General features: G+C 37.0%; 1 protein-coding gene across 1 annotated transcript in view; it reads right to left on the reverse strand.

Moving 5' to 3' along the window:
• Positions 1 to 17,431, reverse strand: part of PRSS12 (serine protease 12) — a 78,538-nt gene that overhangs the window by 42,542 nt on the left and 18,565 nt on the right. Inside the window, exons 4-5 of the mRNA XM_007999652.3 lie at positions 13,927 to 14,077; positions 370 to 548 (exon numbers count right to left, since the gene is read on the reverse strand). Coding sequence (XP_007997843.3) covers positions 370 to 548; positions 13,927 to 14,077 — 330 coding nt within the window. The remainder of the gene's footprint in view (positions 1 to 369; positions 549 to 13,926; positions 14,078 to 17,431) is intronic.

Below are 17,431 nucleotides of genomic sequence, written 5' to 3' on the forward strand. Positions count from 1 at the left end.
AGTTCTAAACACATTCTGAGTCAAGAAACGTTAACAGGTGAATGGACTAAAGATGGAATTATTACACCTAATATCTGGAATGTATCACTGCACACTGATTTTCACTAGTGGGTACTATATACTGCAACAAAGTCCTATTTTCTGATCTAGCTTTACAAGACTATATTGCCTTAAACTGAAAAATACAGGAGTAACTACAAATACAAAAATGGTATCTTAATATAGTTTGCATTCTTTTTATTTGTTTTATTTGGTGTATTTATTTGAATGCTCATTTGGTAATGTTGAAATTAAGGAGAAGGGAAGCTGTGGCAGGCCCACATGGTACTGGGGGCAAGAACTGGTATATTAATGGAGTAAAATCCTTACCTGTTAGAGGGGTACAGGACACTCCAGCATCTTCTTTATGGCCACAGTTATGCTCTCCCCAGGAGCTCTTCGGACATTGCTCAATTGAAAGCTCATTCCCAGTGCAGCGTACTTCATCCAACATAACTGGGCCAGACCCTTCCCCAAAATATGCCTCATGCCATGCTTTGGCAATGCCACTGAACAAATAGAAGAATATAAGGATTCTGGATTAGATACCAAAGATTGGTCTTTTACTTTTTTTTGTCCCTAGTAAAAGTGTTGTTATTAATCCCCACTTATTAATTCACTTCATAGGTCATGTATGACTTTCTGTATTTCTTTTTTTGTGCATTTGTTTGTTGTCCTTTATATTTTCAGCTATTACATGTGTTTCAAAGCTAGGTACTCCCCAATATTTAACCTCTTTTTCTTCGTTAGTAATTGAACCTCAGATTTTTAGGAGGAAAATGGCTATCCAAAATAAAGATCACATTTTGGCCCCCCCCTCCTTCTTGATGACTAAGTTTGTTTGTTTGTGGTAAAATAAACGTAACATAAAGTTTACCATTTAAAACATTTTTGGTTTATAGTGCATTAAGCACCTTCAGATTATTGTATAATATCACCACCATCCATCTCCAGAACGTTTTCATCATCCCCAAATAAAACTGTGCTCCCATTTTAGACACCTGAGTTTTGTTTTTGTTTTTGTTTTGTTTGAGTCATAGTCTCACTCTGTCGCCCAGGCTGGAGTGCAGCGGCATGACCGTAGCTCACTGCAACCTTTAACTCCTAGGTTTAAGCAATCCTCTCACCACAGACTTTTGAGTTGCTAGGAATACAGGTGTATGCCACCACACCTGGCTAATTTTATTTTTATTTTTTATTTTGAAGTGGTGAAGTTTCAGTATGTTACCCAGGCTGCTCTTGAAATCCTGGTCTCAAGCAATCTTCCCGCTGCAGCCTCCAAAAGTGCTGGGATTCCAGGTATGAACCACCGCACCCCGCCATAAGTTCTGACCAGTGATATTTAGGCAGAAGTACCATGTATTACTTGTAGAAGTATCTTTGTGCCACTTCCTCCTCCTGACTGCAAGGATGGCTGGAGCCTAATAAGTTATCTTGGGCCATAGGGTCCCATATTAAGGATGACAGAAGTGCAACCTGGGGCCCTAATGATTGCAGAACCACTAAACTACTCTTGAGCTAGCTACCTCTAGTCTCTTTTCCTAAACATGAAATAAACATGACTCTAAACGTGTTTAAACTGCTGTTATTTTCAGTTCTTTGTTACTCACAGCCAAACCTATTTCTTTTTTGATGTTGTTGTTGTTTTGAGACAGGGTCTCACTCTGTTGCCTCGGCTGGAGTGCAGTGGTGTGATCATGGCTTAAGGCAGCCTTGACCTCCTGGGCTCAAGTGATCCTCCCACCTCAGCCTTTTCAATATCTGGGACTACAAGTGCATACCACCATGCCAGTGAATGTTTTATTTTTTGTAGACATGGGGTCTCACTATGTTGCCCAGCCTGGTCTTGAACTCCTGCATTCAAGCAATCTTCCCACCTCAACCTCCCAAAAGTGCTGGGATTACAAGTATGAGCCACCATGCCTGACAGCCAAGTCTATTTCTAACAAAAACATCTCTTTACTGAAGTTTATTTGTAGTAAATTTACTTCTCCCACAATTCAAAGCAATAGCATACTCTTAGAACTCCAGCTCTAAGTGAAGATCATAAACCTGTCAAAGTGATTAATAATTTCAGATATTGCATTTTCAGTCCCTTTTAGGCTTTTAATTTTTAGACTACAGCATTTATATTTTTAGTTTGTTTTTCAATGATACTGCATCTATTCCCCCATTATTTTAGCTGCTCTTTTCTTATAACATTATAACTTGAGAATTTACAACAAAATACATTGAAGAAAAAAAGTGTGCTAAATGGCTGTAACACCCCAGTAATGGTAAAGTGTTAGATATCAATTTTGTGGCTAAAAAGGAGCCTGATTGACTATTTCTGCTAGATAACAAGGAAGTTTCTTTTAAAAGAACACGTCTAAGAAAACAAAAATATCTAAAAGTTAACACCTGTTTTAATATCATTAGAGGGCTGGACGCAGTGGCTCATGCCTGTAATCCCAGCACTTTGGGAAGCCAAGGTGGGTGGACTACTTGAGCTCAGGAGTTTGAGACCAACCTGAGCAACAGGGGAAAACCCCATCTGTGCAAAAACATACAACAATTAGCCAGGTGTGGTGGCACACACCTGTGGTCCCAGCCACTCGGGAGGCCAAGGTGAGAGGATCGCTGGAACCCAGGAAGTCAAGGCTGCAGTGACCCGTGATCATGCCACTGCACTCCAGCCTGGGTGACAGAGAGAGATTCTGTCTCAAAATAATAATAATAATAATAATAACAACAACAATATCATTAGAGCAAACGCTTTGGAAATGCTCTATCATCACCTGACTCACTTTCGGTTTAAAATTCAAAGAGTGTGCCAAAAGGAAGGATAAAAGAATATTATAGGAGGTATAGAGGAAGCTGAGGAAAAGAAGATTGCTTAAGCAAAATATTTTCATGGAGTTAACATTTTAAAATTTAGAATCCTGGCACTTGGATCACTATCTGATGTTTGTAACACAGTGGACTCTGAGCAATCTGCCCCAACAAAAATTAAAGACTAATATCTAGAACTAATAGGACAAATGTGAGGAAAACATTTGGAATTCTAACACAAATGCTGATTGGAGTCCTAACACAAAGGAATCCTAACACAAATGATATTGTCAAAGTGACAATTTTGTGAGTGAATTTGTTTGTTTTGCTAAGGGAAATGTAATGACAGAACAGAAAGTCATGTCTACTCCAGAAAGAGGCAATAAATGCTCAATTAATAGGCTTGTTCCAAATAAAGTTTTCAGTTGTTTCGAAGCATGTCTATATGCCTAAAGAGTGTACTAATCATGTATAAATATTTGTGTATTACTGACTATGTCAACAAGCTTATTTTTTCCAAGCTCAATCTTTGAAGTGGAGAAGTATATGTGGACACAGACTCTGAGCTTCCAATCTGGGCTCTACCTTCAACAAGCTGGGCTACCTTGGGGAAGTTACTAAAACCTTCCAGGCTTAGGATGCAACAGCTGAATACAGGGATGATAACGGCTAACGTGCAGAGTTGTAGGAATTACACTGATGCAAAGTAGGAGCTCAATAAATGCTAGTTCACTTCTCTCTTCTGGCACTGTTAAGGAATCCCCACGTACCCCCAACAGTTTATAAATAACGTATTTTTCACTGCTAAACAATTTATCTAAAGACCATTTGGTATTTAAACAAACACCATAGTTGTTGCTTTCCTTCATCCCCAAAAAGTAAAGTTGGGGGAATGGTAAGGAAGGGAGAATCAATCAGTATCTTAACATTTTCTGGTTTTAAAGTTGTTTCATTTATTTATTTATTTTAAAGTAAATTTCAAAGAAATATTTAAGGAAGAATTTATGGCCTATAAGATACTGAACAAATGCATGTATGTGTTATTTTTTATTACAGATTATAAGGTTATGGCCCAGAAGACTATTAAGTAAGCTCTGACTTGTATCACTAAACTTCAGATTTTCCTGTGATAGAGATATATCTAATCAGAGGCAAACATTTTCAAATATTTTAATGCACATAAAGTATTATATTTAAAAAAGTTATTGTGCCAAAATAAAACATTTTGTGCAATTAAAGCACTGACATTCCTAGAAAAATATGTTTTAAAACAAAATGATCTTGCAATAGTAGTGTACAAGGCTGTGAAAAAAGTTCAGCTGTTTTAAAGATTACTTATAGTAGAAAAAATATCCAGAAAAAAAAAATGTTCATAAAACACTTACAGTAGGCTGGGCACCGTGGCTCACAGCTGTAATCCCAGCACTTTGGGAGGCTGAGGTGGGTGGATCACCTGAGGTCAGGAGTTTGAGACCAGCCTGGTCAATGTAGTGAAACCCTGTCTCTACTAAAAGTACAAAAATTAGCCAGGCATGGTGGCATCTGTAATTCCTGCTACTTGGGAGGCTGTGGCAGGAAAATCACTCGAACCTTGGAGGTGGAGGTTGCAGTGAGCCAAGATTGCACCACTGCACTCCAGCTTGCCTGGATGACACAGCGAGACTCCATCTTAAAAATAAAATAAAATAAAAATAAAATTACAATAAATTAAACAAGGGAGCAGTTTAACACTCACAGAAAAGAAATTCAAAAGTCATGTAAAAGCTGTAATTCCCAGAATTTGGGGATGGAGGGTAACTGAAATGTATTGTTTGTAATATGTTTATGAATATGCTAATATTGGTTGAAAGAAGAAAACTGCTTGGAGTTATGTGCCTGCCTGAGACCTGTGGCTCCTTTTTACAGGGAAGATACAGGATAGGAGGGAAGAAGCCCTATGCCCTAGAGGAGAGGTCAGCAAAATATGACCTGTGCACCAAATCCAGCACGCTATCTGTTTTTACATTGCTTGTCAGCTGAGTGGTTTTTAAATTTTATAAATGCCAGGAAAAAAATCAAAATAAGAATATAATTTGTGATGTGAAAAATCAAGTGAGATCCAAATTTTACTGTCCAGAAACCAAGTTTTATTGGAACAATGCCACACGCATTCCTAAGTTATTGTCTGTGGCTGTTTTCATGCTACAATGGCCCAGCTGCATAGTTGCTAAGTCTATGTACTCTCTGGCCCTTTACAGAAAAAGTTTGCAGACCCCTGCTCTAGAGCAAAGAGATTAATGAAAGCAAATATGGAAACTGACTTAGAGATCACTGAGAGTTGAAGGACAAAATAGGTGACAGGATGACTGATGGAGAAGCCAGATAGGAAAGCTCTAGAGAAAGGCAGATTAACAGGCTTCTTGGATCTTTGCCCTGAGATAAATGCCACCAAAAAAAAAAAAAAAAAAAAAAATCGATTGAAGAAAATTTCAATGAGTATAATTCATTGAGCCATGATTAGGTGCTATAAGGAAACCTGGGACCAATATGGAAGAATATAAAATTGATCCCAAACTCAACAAAAAGATGAAATCCAGATGGCTTAAATATAGGGGAAAAAAAAGAAAAGAAAGAAAGGAGGGAGGGAGAAAGAAGGAAGAGGAAGAAAGAGAAAGAGAGGAGGAGGGAAGGAAAGAAGAAAGAAAATAAAGAAAACTAAAAAGTTACTAGACTAAAATATGGGAACATAGTTCTTAGTTCTTATAATCTTGGATGTAAGAGAGAATTCCTAGGAAACCCAGAAGTCAGAAAACAAAAACTAAAAAAGTTAAATTCAACCACATACAAATTGAAAACTACCATACAGCAGAACACACCATAATCAGAGTCAAAATGCAAACCAACAGGCTGAAAGAAACATTTGCAATTTGCAAAAAAAAACCTCCTAGAAATGAATAATAGTAATAACTTATTTTACATATATACATACACATGCACACACATTTCAGTTACAGTTTATTTAAATAAATATGTTTGTGTATATATCTAGATATCTAGATATCTAGATAGATAGATAGATAGATAGATAGATAGATAGATAGATAGATAGTTTTTTTTAAAGACAGGGTCTGGTTCTGTCACTCAGGCTAGATTCCAGTGGCACAATCGTGGGTCACTGCAAACTCTGCCTCCCAGGCTCAAGTCATCCTCCCACCTCAGCCTCCCAAGTAGCTGAGACTACAGGCACATGCCACCATGCCTGGCTAATTTTTATATTTTTTGTAGAGACAGGGTTTCTCCATGTTGCCCAGTCTGGTCTCAAACTCCTGAACTCAAGCAATCTTCCCACCTCAGCCTATCAAAGTGCAAGGATATTATTATATTTTAATGAAAGACAAAGCAACCAACTTTAAAAAAAAAATAGACAATAGAGAGGATCCAACTATTCGCAGAAGAAGAAATATCCATGGCCAATGACCACAGGATAAGATGCTCAAGATCACTAGTAGTAAAATTAAACAACAGTGCATGTTTACCTATCACATTTTTGGAGATTTAAAATATTAATATCACTTTCACACAATTTTTAGGCAAAAAGACAACCAACTGAAGTCTTTTTAATTCCCTAGAAAAAGTAACAAACAAACCCTAAAGTCATGCTTTAGCTGAGAATACTCTGATAGGCTGAGAAAGGGGAGCTGAAGAAAGGGGACCTGGTTAATTGCCTTTGAACTAGGCCCATTCCTTAAAGGAGATTATAAGATAGGAGAGTAGAAGCCCTAAACATTGACTCTGGAGATGCTGTGTATTTTTAAATCTTCTCTGAAAACACCGCTTGGTGCAAAGGACATGGTTTCATTCTTCTGTTTTGTTTTTGTTTTTGTTTTTTGAAGACGGAGTCTCTGTCACCCAGGTTGGAGTGCAGTGGCACGATCTCAGCTCACTACAACCTCCGCCTCCAGGGTTCAAGCGCTTCTCCTGCCTCAGCCTCCCCAGTAGCTGGGATTACAGGGACGCACTACCGTGCCCAGCTAATTTTGTATTTTTAGTAAAGACGGAGTTTCACTATGTTGGTCAGGCTGGTCTCGAACTCCTGACATTGTGATCCACCCGCCTCAGCCTCCCAAAGTGCTGGGATTACAGGCGTGAGCCACCACGGCCAGCGCAGTTTCATTCTTCTTTATGGCTACATGGTATTCTATGGCATACATGTGCCAATATCTCTTTATTCAATACACCATTGATGAGCAGCAATATGGATGAAGCTGGAGGCCATAATCCTAAGTGAATTAACACAGGAACAGAAAACTAAGTACCACATGTGAGAACATGTGGGAGCCAAATATTGAACACACATGGACATAAACATGAGAGCAACAGACACTGCAGACTATTGGGAGATGAGAGGTGTGGGTTGAAAAACTACCCATGGGTACTATGCTCATTATATGAGTCTAGTATACCCATGAAAAGCTGAAAATTAAAAAAAAAAAAAACAAAAAAAAAACCCACTACTTGCATGTTTTATTTTCTTCTTATCCATTTCTGTATTTTTATTATTTTAATGATACAAAAATGTTTAAAATAAACTACTCAGAATAACCAGCAGAATAAACTTGAGAACAACAACAAAAAACATTAACCAGGAAACTATAATGTAACACAAAATCAGGTTTTCCAGCTACCTTTTTAGTTTATTTAAGAAAATAATATTTCCATATTCACACATTTCTGCAGCCAGTCACTAGTATTTCCTGGTACTCAGAACAGTGCTGGCTTTCAGGAGAATACCAAAATAATTGATGACTCTGCTTTTAAAGAGTCATGAATTACAATACTGAGGAAATCAACATAAAACTCGTGAACTGTTCAAGTAAATGTGAATCTGATAAAGCTGTGTGTCCTCTGTCCTTTACGGAAATTATTTCCACGCCAGCCCCAGCAGTTCATCTGTAATAAAATCTGTAGTGTTGCCTACTGTTTTACCCTCTGACAATCTCTAAATAAATTTTTGGGCAGAGGTACTCTGATCTAATACCCTGAGTTATTTTGGTGTAAAGATATTTGATCTACATAATAGCAATCCCCAGTAAACACTTAACTGAACTGGTTCTATTTCCAATCCCTATTCAAAATATTCTTGAATCTATTTAGCTCATCGAATTGTATTAATACAAAATTTTTGTTTTTGTTTCCCCCTTACATACACAGAAAAAGGCCAAATAAATGGCACCATCTGACTAACTCAATCCCCAGGCTTAGCTACTGCTTTGAGGTAGACCTAGAATACAATTAGGCCATTCTATTACACAACATAATTATTTATTAGGTTATAAAACATTGACTCTTTAACTGCAAGTATCAGTTTGTGCCACATCCAGAGTTTGTAATCCATGGATGAAAAAACTCCTTTTTAATATCCTAGATTTCTCTCTAGAAAAAAAACCCCGCCATCTCCAATAATGATAGTTGTGTGTATCAAATGCTTCCTGTATGCCTGCACTGGTCTAACAGTGCTTTTAGACATATTAACTCATTTCATCCTCCCTACAACCCAATGATGCTATTATACCAAATTTACTGATAAGGAAACTGAGGCTTAAAAGTTAAATAACTTGTCCAACATTACACTACTACTAGATGGTAAAGTTTGTCTGACTACAGAGCAGACCGAAACACTGAGCATTCTTACAGCCTCCTGGAACGCTGTCAATTGATGACTGACGGCACCTCAAATACAGTCTATCTAAAACACGTTCAGTATCATTTTCTTCTTAAACGTAATTTTCTCTCTTGACTTCCCTATTTCTTTCAGTCCTGTATTTGTATTTATTCTTATTAACACCTGACCATTTTACAAATAATGTAACATAAACGAAAAAATCCTAAACTGGGAGCCATAAACCTCAAGACTCTGCCTCCCACTAACAGACTTCAGGAATACTGTGTCATCTCAGTGGGTCTAACTTTCTCAACTGTTAAACAAGTTATCTTTCCTGCTCAATAACTCCATGCACCAGGCTATCTTTGTTGTAAAGTTTATACCAGGGGTGTCCAATCTTTTGGCTTCCCTGGGCCACACATGAAATAGACTAACACTAACAATAGCTGATGATCTAAAATAAATAAATAAATAAATAAATAAGTTTTTAAAAAGCTTATGAATTTGTGTTGGGCCACGTTCAAAGCCATCCTGGGCTGCATATGGCCTGCGGGCTGTGGGTTGGACAAGCTTGGTTTATACAATGTTTTTTAAAAATTTAATGAACAGTAAAATAAAAGAGCAAAGAAAAAAAAAATTTTTTTGAAACAAAGTCTCACTCTGTCACCCACGCTGGAGTGCAGTGGTGCAACTGCAACTCACTGTAGCTTCAACCTCCTTGGACTCAGGATTCTCCCACCTCAGCCTCCAAGTAGCTGGGACCACCAGTGTGTGCCACCACAACCGGCTATTTTTTTTTTTTCTTGTAGAGATGGGGGTCTCACTATGTTGCCAAGGCTGGTCTGGAACTACTGAGCTCAAGCAGTCCTCCCACTTCGGCCCCACAAAGTGTTGGGATTATAGGCGTGAGCCACCATGCCTGGCAAAAAACAATTTTTAGAGAGTAATTTATACGGGAAGAATTTGTATTCTACTACTCAATAATATGGTTCTATATAATTTTAGAGCAAAAATGTAAAAAGGAAAGCACCCTAAAAGGAAAGAAAGTATCCACAATTTTTAAATTCCCATGTAAATTATGGCACATCCACAAAATAAAATGTGATCTCACAGTACAAAGCTATGCTTTTAAGATTTTTGAAAGACACGGAAAATGCTTTAATGTTAAGCACATAAAAAGGAACTTTAATGAAAATGTCTCCAACTAAACTTCACTGGATACATATGCGTTCTCAAGTTATCTAATTTTCTAACATCTGGCTGCCTCCTTTCTCGCTGCTCATCTTTCTCCAAGTTCTGGGTTAATCAAATTTAAGTATCTTAAGTATAATAATTCCTTTTGTATTTAGGAAGCTTGCCAGCTACCAAAATATACAGACACCATTAAAAGATGAAGGTCAACAATGACAGCATCTCATAAAGAAACTGTAACTACTACTCCAGAAAAGCATGATGTAGTTTCCCTGTGGGAATTCAACAAAGCAGATAAGACTGAGATGAAATTTGCTTAAGAATGAATCATAAATTGAGACAAGCAACAATTATGTGTCTGCTCTCAACCCCGTGCCATTCAAAAACGATCCTCATCTGAAAGTACTTAGCCTTTAAATGAGTAAAACAAATTATAGAGAAAGAAGAGTTGTAGAGTACTGCTTTAATGCAAACTTATGAGAGAACTATAAAATCAAGTACAAGAAAGGTAAACAAAGAATGTCAGCTAGAGCATCAGAGTACTTATAATAAAAACAAATCTCTATAAAGCTGGATTGTTATTTGTTACAAGTGCTTGTGGAGGATTTTTGCTTGTATATTTTAATCACTTTTCCAAAGAATCCTCTCATATGAAAAGCAGTAATGAGCTAGTGTTTGAGAAAGGCGTTAATACTTTACTTAACCCATGAGTGTGTTCAACATTAATATGGCCTTCCTTGCGATTCTATCTCTACATTCTTTCTATGTAACTGACTATCCTTGTCAACATGGCCTTTGTTTAAAAACTGTTTCTATTTAAGTGAAAAAAAATATTTGTCTCTCAAGAAAGAACTCTACATTACAACATGAATTTCTATTTTTATATTTTAGAAAGAGAGTCTTGCTGTCTCATCCAGGCTGGAGTACTGTGATGTGATTATGGCTCACAGCAGCCTTAACCTCCTGGGCTCAAGTAATTCTCCCACCTCAGCCTTCCTAGTGGTCGGGACTACAGTTGTGCTCCACCACACCTGGCTAATTTTTTCTTTCTTTTTTTTTTTTGAAACAGAGTCTTGCTCTGTTGCCCAGGCTGGAGTACAGAGGTGCGATCTCAGCTCACTGCAACCTCTGCCTCCTGCGTTCAAGCAATTCTCCTGCCTCAGCCTACTGAGTAGCTGGGATTATAGGTGCCCACCACCACACCCAGCTAATTTTTATATTTTTAGTAGAGATGGGGTTTCACCATGTTGGACAGGCTGGACTCAAACTCCTGACCTCGTGATCCACCCGCCTCAGTATCGCAAAGTACTGGGATTACAGGCGTGAGCCACCGTGCCCATCCTATACACAGGATCTGTCTATACTGCCCAGGCTAGTCTTCAACCTATCCTCCCACCTTGGCCTCCTAAAGCATGAGCCACTGCACCTGGCCATAACATGAATTTTTGGAATCACTTTAATAACTGTAATGTAACTCATATTCAGTGTGTCACTTAAATGTTCTATGCATTTTTCTAAGCAACAAAAGCTTGCCTTTACCTACAGAAATATATTAATAATCAAAAATGCCTTACACCTTAAACTTAGAATAATCCATATTGTAATTGATAATATTAAACATGCTGTTACCATACCTTTAAAGCTCTTAATATTTTTGGCAAAGACATAGGTTTCTTAATAACTCACATGAAAATCAATTAGCATATCACTGAACACATAACTGATAAGCCAGTGAATACACATGTATATACACATTAGAGGGTTTTAAAAATATAGAAGTTCATAGATACAGCTAACTAAACAGAAGTTCCAGATAGAGCAACAGTGTTTGATATTCTGTCACTACCAAATGCTGGTTACTGTGAATGTTTAACAACATCTTTAAAATATAACAGTACCTAATTCGAGCGCCCTTGATAGCCAATGTATATGGTACTTACTATGTGTGCTAACTGCTTGTAGACACAAAACCCTATAAATTAAGAAATACGTTATAGATGAGAAAACTGCAACTAAGAGATATTCTGTAGCTTTTCTCAACTCCAAAAGTAGGATTTAAATGCAGGTTTTTCAGAGTCCAGAACACATGCCCATAATCATATGCTATGCTGACCCCAACAACAAGCACCAGGAAACTTTGAGAAAATTGCTTTTGAAATTGACGCCCAGTCAAAACACTTTTAAAAAATCTTGTCTCAAAAACGTACTTGCTAGTTTTTTCAAAAGAAACCAAGAGGCTGTATTCCTGACCAACCCAAAGTAAGTGATCATACCGTAGTAAACAATGCCAGTAATCATAGCAAAACCTGTTGACACAGGATTTGCCGTGTTTGTTCCTGTCCCACATGTGAACTATAAATTAGTATTTAGGTCCCATAGTCAGTTACAGGGGGATATCTAACTTTACAGTGAAGGATCAGGCTGATGTCACTTAAACCAGTGCTCAATTTCAGCCTCATTTGTGGGGAAAACTAGAGCTTCTTGTGACTCCTGGTGAAATGCAAGATGAGAATACATCGCTTGTGATGATTTCCAAACAAAATGTTTGCTTTGATCTAATCAAGCTTTAAACTTAAACTCTAATTTTATGAATTACAAGACCAGAGGAGTAAACTAAATGACACCAGAAGGAAAAAAAGGAGACAAATTCAGAAGATGGCACCTTTTCCAAAACAAATGGCCTGGGCTCTTCAACAAGTCAGCATTACGGAAAAATCAAACCAAATCAAACCAAACCAAAAAAAAACAGCAACAACCAAAAACCCAGGCCTTTATAGAGTAAAAGAGACGGAAGGAACATAATACCCAGATTGGTCCTGGACTAAATTCTGCTTCAGACAAACCATCTGTCAAGGACACTGTAGGGGCAACTCTGAAAATTTGAATAAGATGAAGTATTAGACAATATTAAAAATGATTACCAACGATTAGTTGTGATAATGATAATTTGGCTATGTAGAACAATGTTCTTATTTGTAAGAGATGCGTGTTGAAGTGTTTATAGAAAAAGTGTTAAAATGTCTATATTTTACTTTAAAATACTTCAGTATAACATAGAGTTTTGAAAAAGAGAGCCAATTATAAAAAAAAAATTGCAAGAAAATTGAACTGTAAAAACTGTTCAAGGTTGAACAAGCTCCAGTCAAGGATTATGGTTAACTGAACACAATAGACAGGGAAGAACAGGCCTCCCGTCACTGGCCCCTCAGAGCTAAATGAAATATTTTTAAATTCTGAAGTAAATGATTAACTAAATGAAATATTTTTAAAATTAAAGAAAATGATTAACTTTTAAAAGATCTTCCAATATAATTTTAGAGAAACTTTCAGGCTTGTTATACCAATGTTCAGAATCACTAAACAGAGGGATTAGAAGGTCTAAAATTATAATATTCCAGAATAATCCCAACTGAGGCAACCTGGAATGTCGATTTTCAGACTGCTATTTTCATGACATCGGATTCCTTTCCAACCCTACAGGAGAATTATTTCCTCTGTACATTAATAAACATCCTTCGTTCTAAGCACATACCTAACAAGGAAGTGCAGTTCAAAAGTTTAGACAATATTTCCGGACTAGAAGTTAAATTTGAGTTACAAAGTAACAACTAGTGTTTCATCGTATGGAACTTGATTACGTCACTATAGTTTACAGCGCTGGTTACTACCTAGGAGTAACATAAAGACTACTAATGAGAAGTAGTAAAAGCTTAGATTCTTTTTTTTTTTTTTTTTTTTTTTTTGAGACGGAGTCTCGCTTCGTCGCCCAGGCTGGAGTGCGGTGGCGCAATCTCGGCTCACTGCAAGCTCCGCCTCCCGGGTTCACGCCATTCTCCTGCCTCAGCCTCCCGAGTAGCTGGGACTACAGGCGCCCACCACTGCGCCCGGCTAATTTTTTCTATTTTTAGTAGAGACAGGGTTTCACCATGGTCTCGATCTCCTGACCTTGTGATCCGCCCGCCTCGGCCTCCCAAAGTGCTGGGATTACAGGCGTGAGCCACCGCGCCCGGCAAAGCTTAGATTCTTAGTGACATAAAGTCAGCCTAATTCAGATACAAGCAGGTTAAACCTACAGAGTACATGTAACTGCTCTTCTGGAAGCCTACAGCCCTACTACAAAGATCAAAAGGTAACTTTTTCTATTTGTTTAAGGAAATGTGCAATTTAAACAAACAGCACCTGCCTTTGGGTATGGAAATAATAGATTCAAAAGTTTAAGCAAAACAAAAGTAGTAAAAACAAACCTGAGGCCTAGCTGCCTGCAGATCACTTCTGCATCAGCATCATCCCATTGGTCATCACAGACGGTTCCCCACTGGCCAGCATGGTAGAGCTCCACCCGGCCTTCATGCACACTGCTGCCTCCAACAAGGCGAATGATGGGGAACGCTGGGCCTGTGCAACGTGAAATTAAAAATCAGCAAAACCTATGCATTTGCATTGATTGATAAGATTAGGTATATATTCTATATTTTTTGTCATTCTCAATAATTAAATAATATTTACTAAGCCACACCAGTGATATGGAGAGATATATATATATAATCTTGATCAATTAAAATATCCCAAATTGAATTATATGAATACAAATAATTCTCAGGAGGAAATGTGTTTAAATGTACTTTTCCCCAACAACCTCAGAAACCAGAAAAGGCACACTCAAAAGCTGCACGTTACTGGAAGCGTGTTTGATTTTTATGGTATTATGGTGGTGGCATTGATTTTATTTATTTACAGTAACTTGAACATTACCAATATGTCATTATTGAGAATGACACTTATGTCTATAAAATACTTCTTTTCAGTATAGAATTATTTATGTATTTGTAGAAATCAGGTCAAAGTTAACATCTAATTCATTATAACAAGTTACTGGACATCATGGCCAGTACCTCAACAGAACAATATTGCAACTTCATTTGGGCATGAATCAGCTCATATCCATTTTCGCTGATAAGGACCACCAAATGTGACTACATTCTCATAATCTACAATGCCCTGATCTAGCCCTTGTCAGACTGTGAACTTCTCTGTCTCTTCTCCGCCCTGGCTAAGACAGCACACTAAGGGACTTCCTATTACATTGCCTAATTGTGTTTTCCTGAGAGTATTTACTTTTATCTAAAATTGTCACTGATTTACTCTTTACATGTCAATTGTCTCTCTCCTCTTGGCTAGAATGAGGACAGAAATACTGCGTTCCTTTTCACCTATTTCAGGCACCTAGTATATAGAGGCATATAATAATTATTTATTGACTGCCTCAACTGACAAGCAATGTTAAATAAACCTAGAAAAGATACCCCAAACACGAAAAAATAATTGGCAACATCCGTTCATTAATTTCTGATTAACAAACAGGTATCAGACATACGCCTTGTATAAGGTGTTGTGATCAGTGCTGCAGGGCATTAGAAGGGACACTAAACAGACCCTGCCCTCAAGAAATTTACTGCCTAAGGGCGTAGATAAACCAAGTACAGACAAGAGATTATCAAAAAATCCTACAGTGGTTCAGAAGCAAAGGACCTTACTTATTGTTGGGAGTACTTAGGGAATCACTTGTGAAAAAGCTGTTTTTTAAGAGGGCCAAGATAGATGAGATTTGGAAGTCAGAGATAAGGGAAGCGTGTTCAGGCCACGTGAACATTATGAACAAAAGAAAGAAGCACAAAGCTGAATGTGTCTGGCAAAGAGTAAGGCAGTCTAATTTTACTAGAATAAAGGATGTAATATGACAAAAATAAACAGGCTGGTTCCCTATTACAAAGTCTAGTTGTACTTTTTGCCAAACACTAATCATTTATCTGTATGAAATATGTTTCTAATTTTCCACAGTGTAGCAGTCAGTAAACAGCATTTGGATATTCACACTTAAATTCAAATATCATATTTGAGTTTTGCACATGTGCTGCCAAAGCAAGCACTCACATTTCAGTTTTGTAGCAGAAATTTAGATTAGTGACTATCTGCATATACTGTTTACTTGTATAAGTTAACTAGCATTTACAATTTGTTAATGGATAAAGACAGGTTTAATATACATGGCTGAAAGATGGTAATATAATTCTCACAAATTATGATGTTTATTTTTGCTTTAAAAAGTTTGCAAAATACAGAAAAAATATAGAAAAACATGTATACATTTCTTAATATATTTTCCCCACCTGGTACACTTGGAGAAAACAAAAAAACAAAAATTTTTAAGAGAAAATGTAAAACCATCTAGAACCTAGACTTTAAGGCATACCACCTTTCATTTTTCTATGTTGTGTTTTATTTTAAAATGTGGTTTCTTTTTCTTTTTGCATAACTGTTAAAACATTAAAAATACAGAAAAGCACAAGGACAAGATTTAGTTAACAGCCCTATCCTTCCAACAAACGCAAAAATCATTTGAAAGAAAATTCAGTAAACCAATGGACTCATGTTTAGCTTAGAGATAATTAAACTCCCCACATGTTTTCATTTAGATTGCTGCTATTTTCTGTATCCAACTTGTAAGCAATCTTCTACTTTGTAAATGTTGGAAGTGCTACAAGTACAGAATGACAAGATGCTAAGTGTAACTCCCAAATTTAAGGGATGTATACCAAAGATCTATCACTATCCCTTAAGGTGAACTCTATGTTTGCTGACTTCAGCCATACAACTCCACATTCTCATTTAACCTACCATGAGAGAATCTTTTTAAATTCTCACTTCTAATTTGTCATAACTTTCTATATTTTATATATGTTTATAGATGACCATAAAATTATCTTTGCAAATAGAATGTAAACAGATGTATAGATTATGGAAGGTGGAAGGAGTAAAAAATGTAGATACACATCCTGAAAAAAAAATTATTATTGTTTTTTAAAATTTTTTACTTTACTACTTGAAAAATATTTTATCAATCAGGTTGAGCATAGAGTAAAACCAATAATCTACAAAGAGCAATAAATTATTGGGCCCAATTCACATCATCCTTGAAGCAGCAATGGATTTAGCAAAAGTAGCATTACCTAAAGGTAGAGAACCAAAAGAAGAAAAGGGAAAACTTACAAGTCATCAAGGTTTAACATACGCCTCTCCCAACCAAAAAAAGGATTACAGTTCTCAGAGCATACATCTGGACTATATCCCTCCATTGGCTCTTCCAGTCAATCTAGAGGAATTACCCCAAACTGGGTCTCTCTGTTTTGTGGTAGGAGTTTCCTTATTCCTCCCCCTGATACTTGTACTCAAACAAAAACCACTGTCCTGGGCTGACTGCTACCATTCCAAGTCCTGGGATATCTGGTCATGCTGCTATCACCAAGGAAAATGCAAAAAGGGATACTGTGAGAGTATGGTAGCTTCAGGTTGTGATCATTCATTAAAATATACCATGGTACCCAGAAAACTCTTTCACCATCTTAAAGGCAGTTGTTCCTTCCTCTACTTCCATGAACATAGACATATCTGTATACCGAACCCATACTGACAATTACCACATACCTACTCTATGGAGCTTGGAAGAAGCCCTCATTCAAGCCAACAACCCATTTTTAGGGAAGGTGCTCTCTACAGCCCCAAGAACACTGAAGGCATGATTATATTGCATTACACAAAGTGAAAATATTTTGTTGTATTTGCTGTATTCTATATTTGCTTTCATGATTATCTTCCGTCTTGATTCCATCATAATTTTCCACAACTAAAATATGTGTTTCATATACAATGTATTATACTGTATGTATATTACATATAGAGTATATATTTATT

The sequence above is a fragment of the Chlorocebus sabaeus genome, chromosome 7 (assembly GCF_047675955.1).
Source record: "Chlorocebus sabaeus isolate Y175 chromosome 7, mChlSab1.0.hap1, whole genome shotgun sequence".
In the NCBI taxonomy this organism is placed as follows: domain Eukaryota; kingdom Metazoa; phylum Chordata; class Mammalia; order Primates; family Cercopithecidae; genus Chlorocebus; species Chlorocebus sabaeus.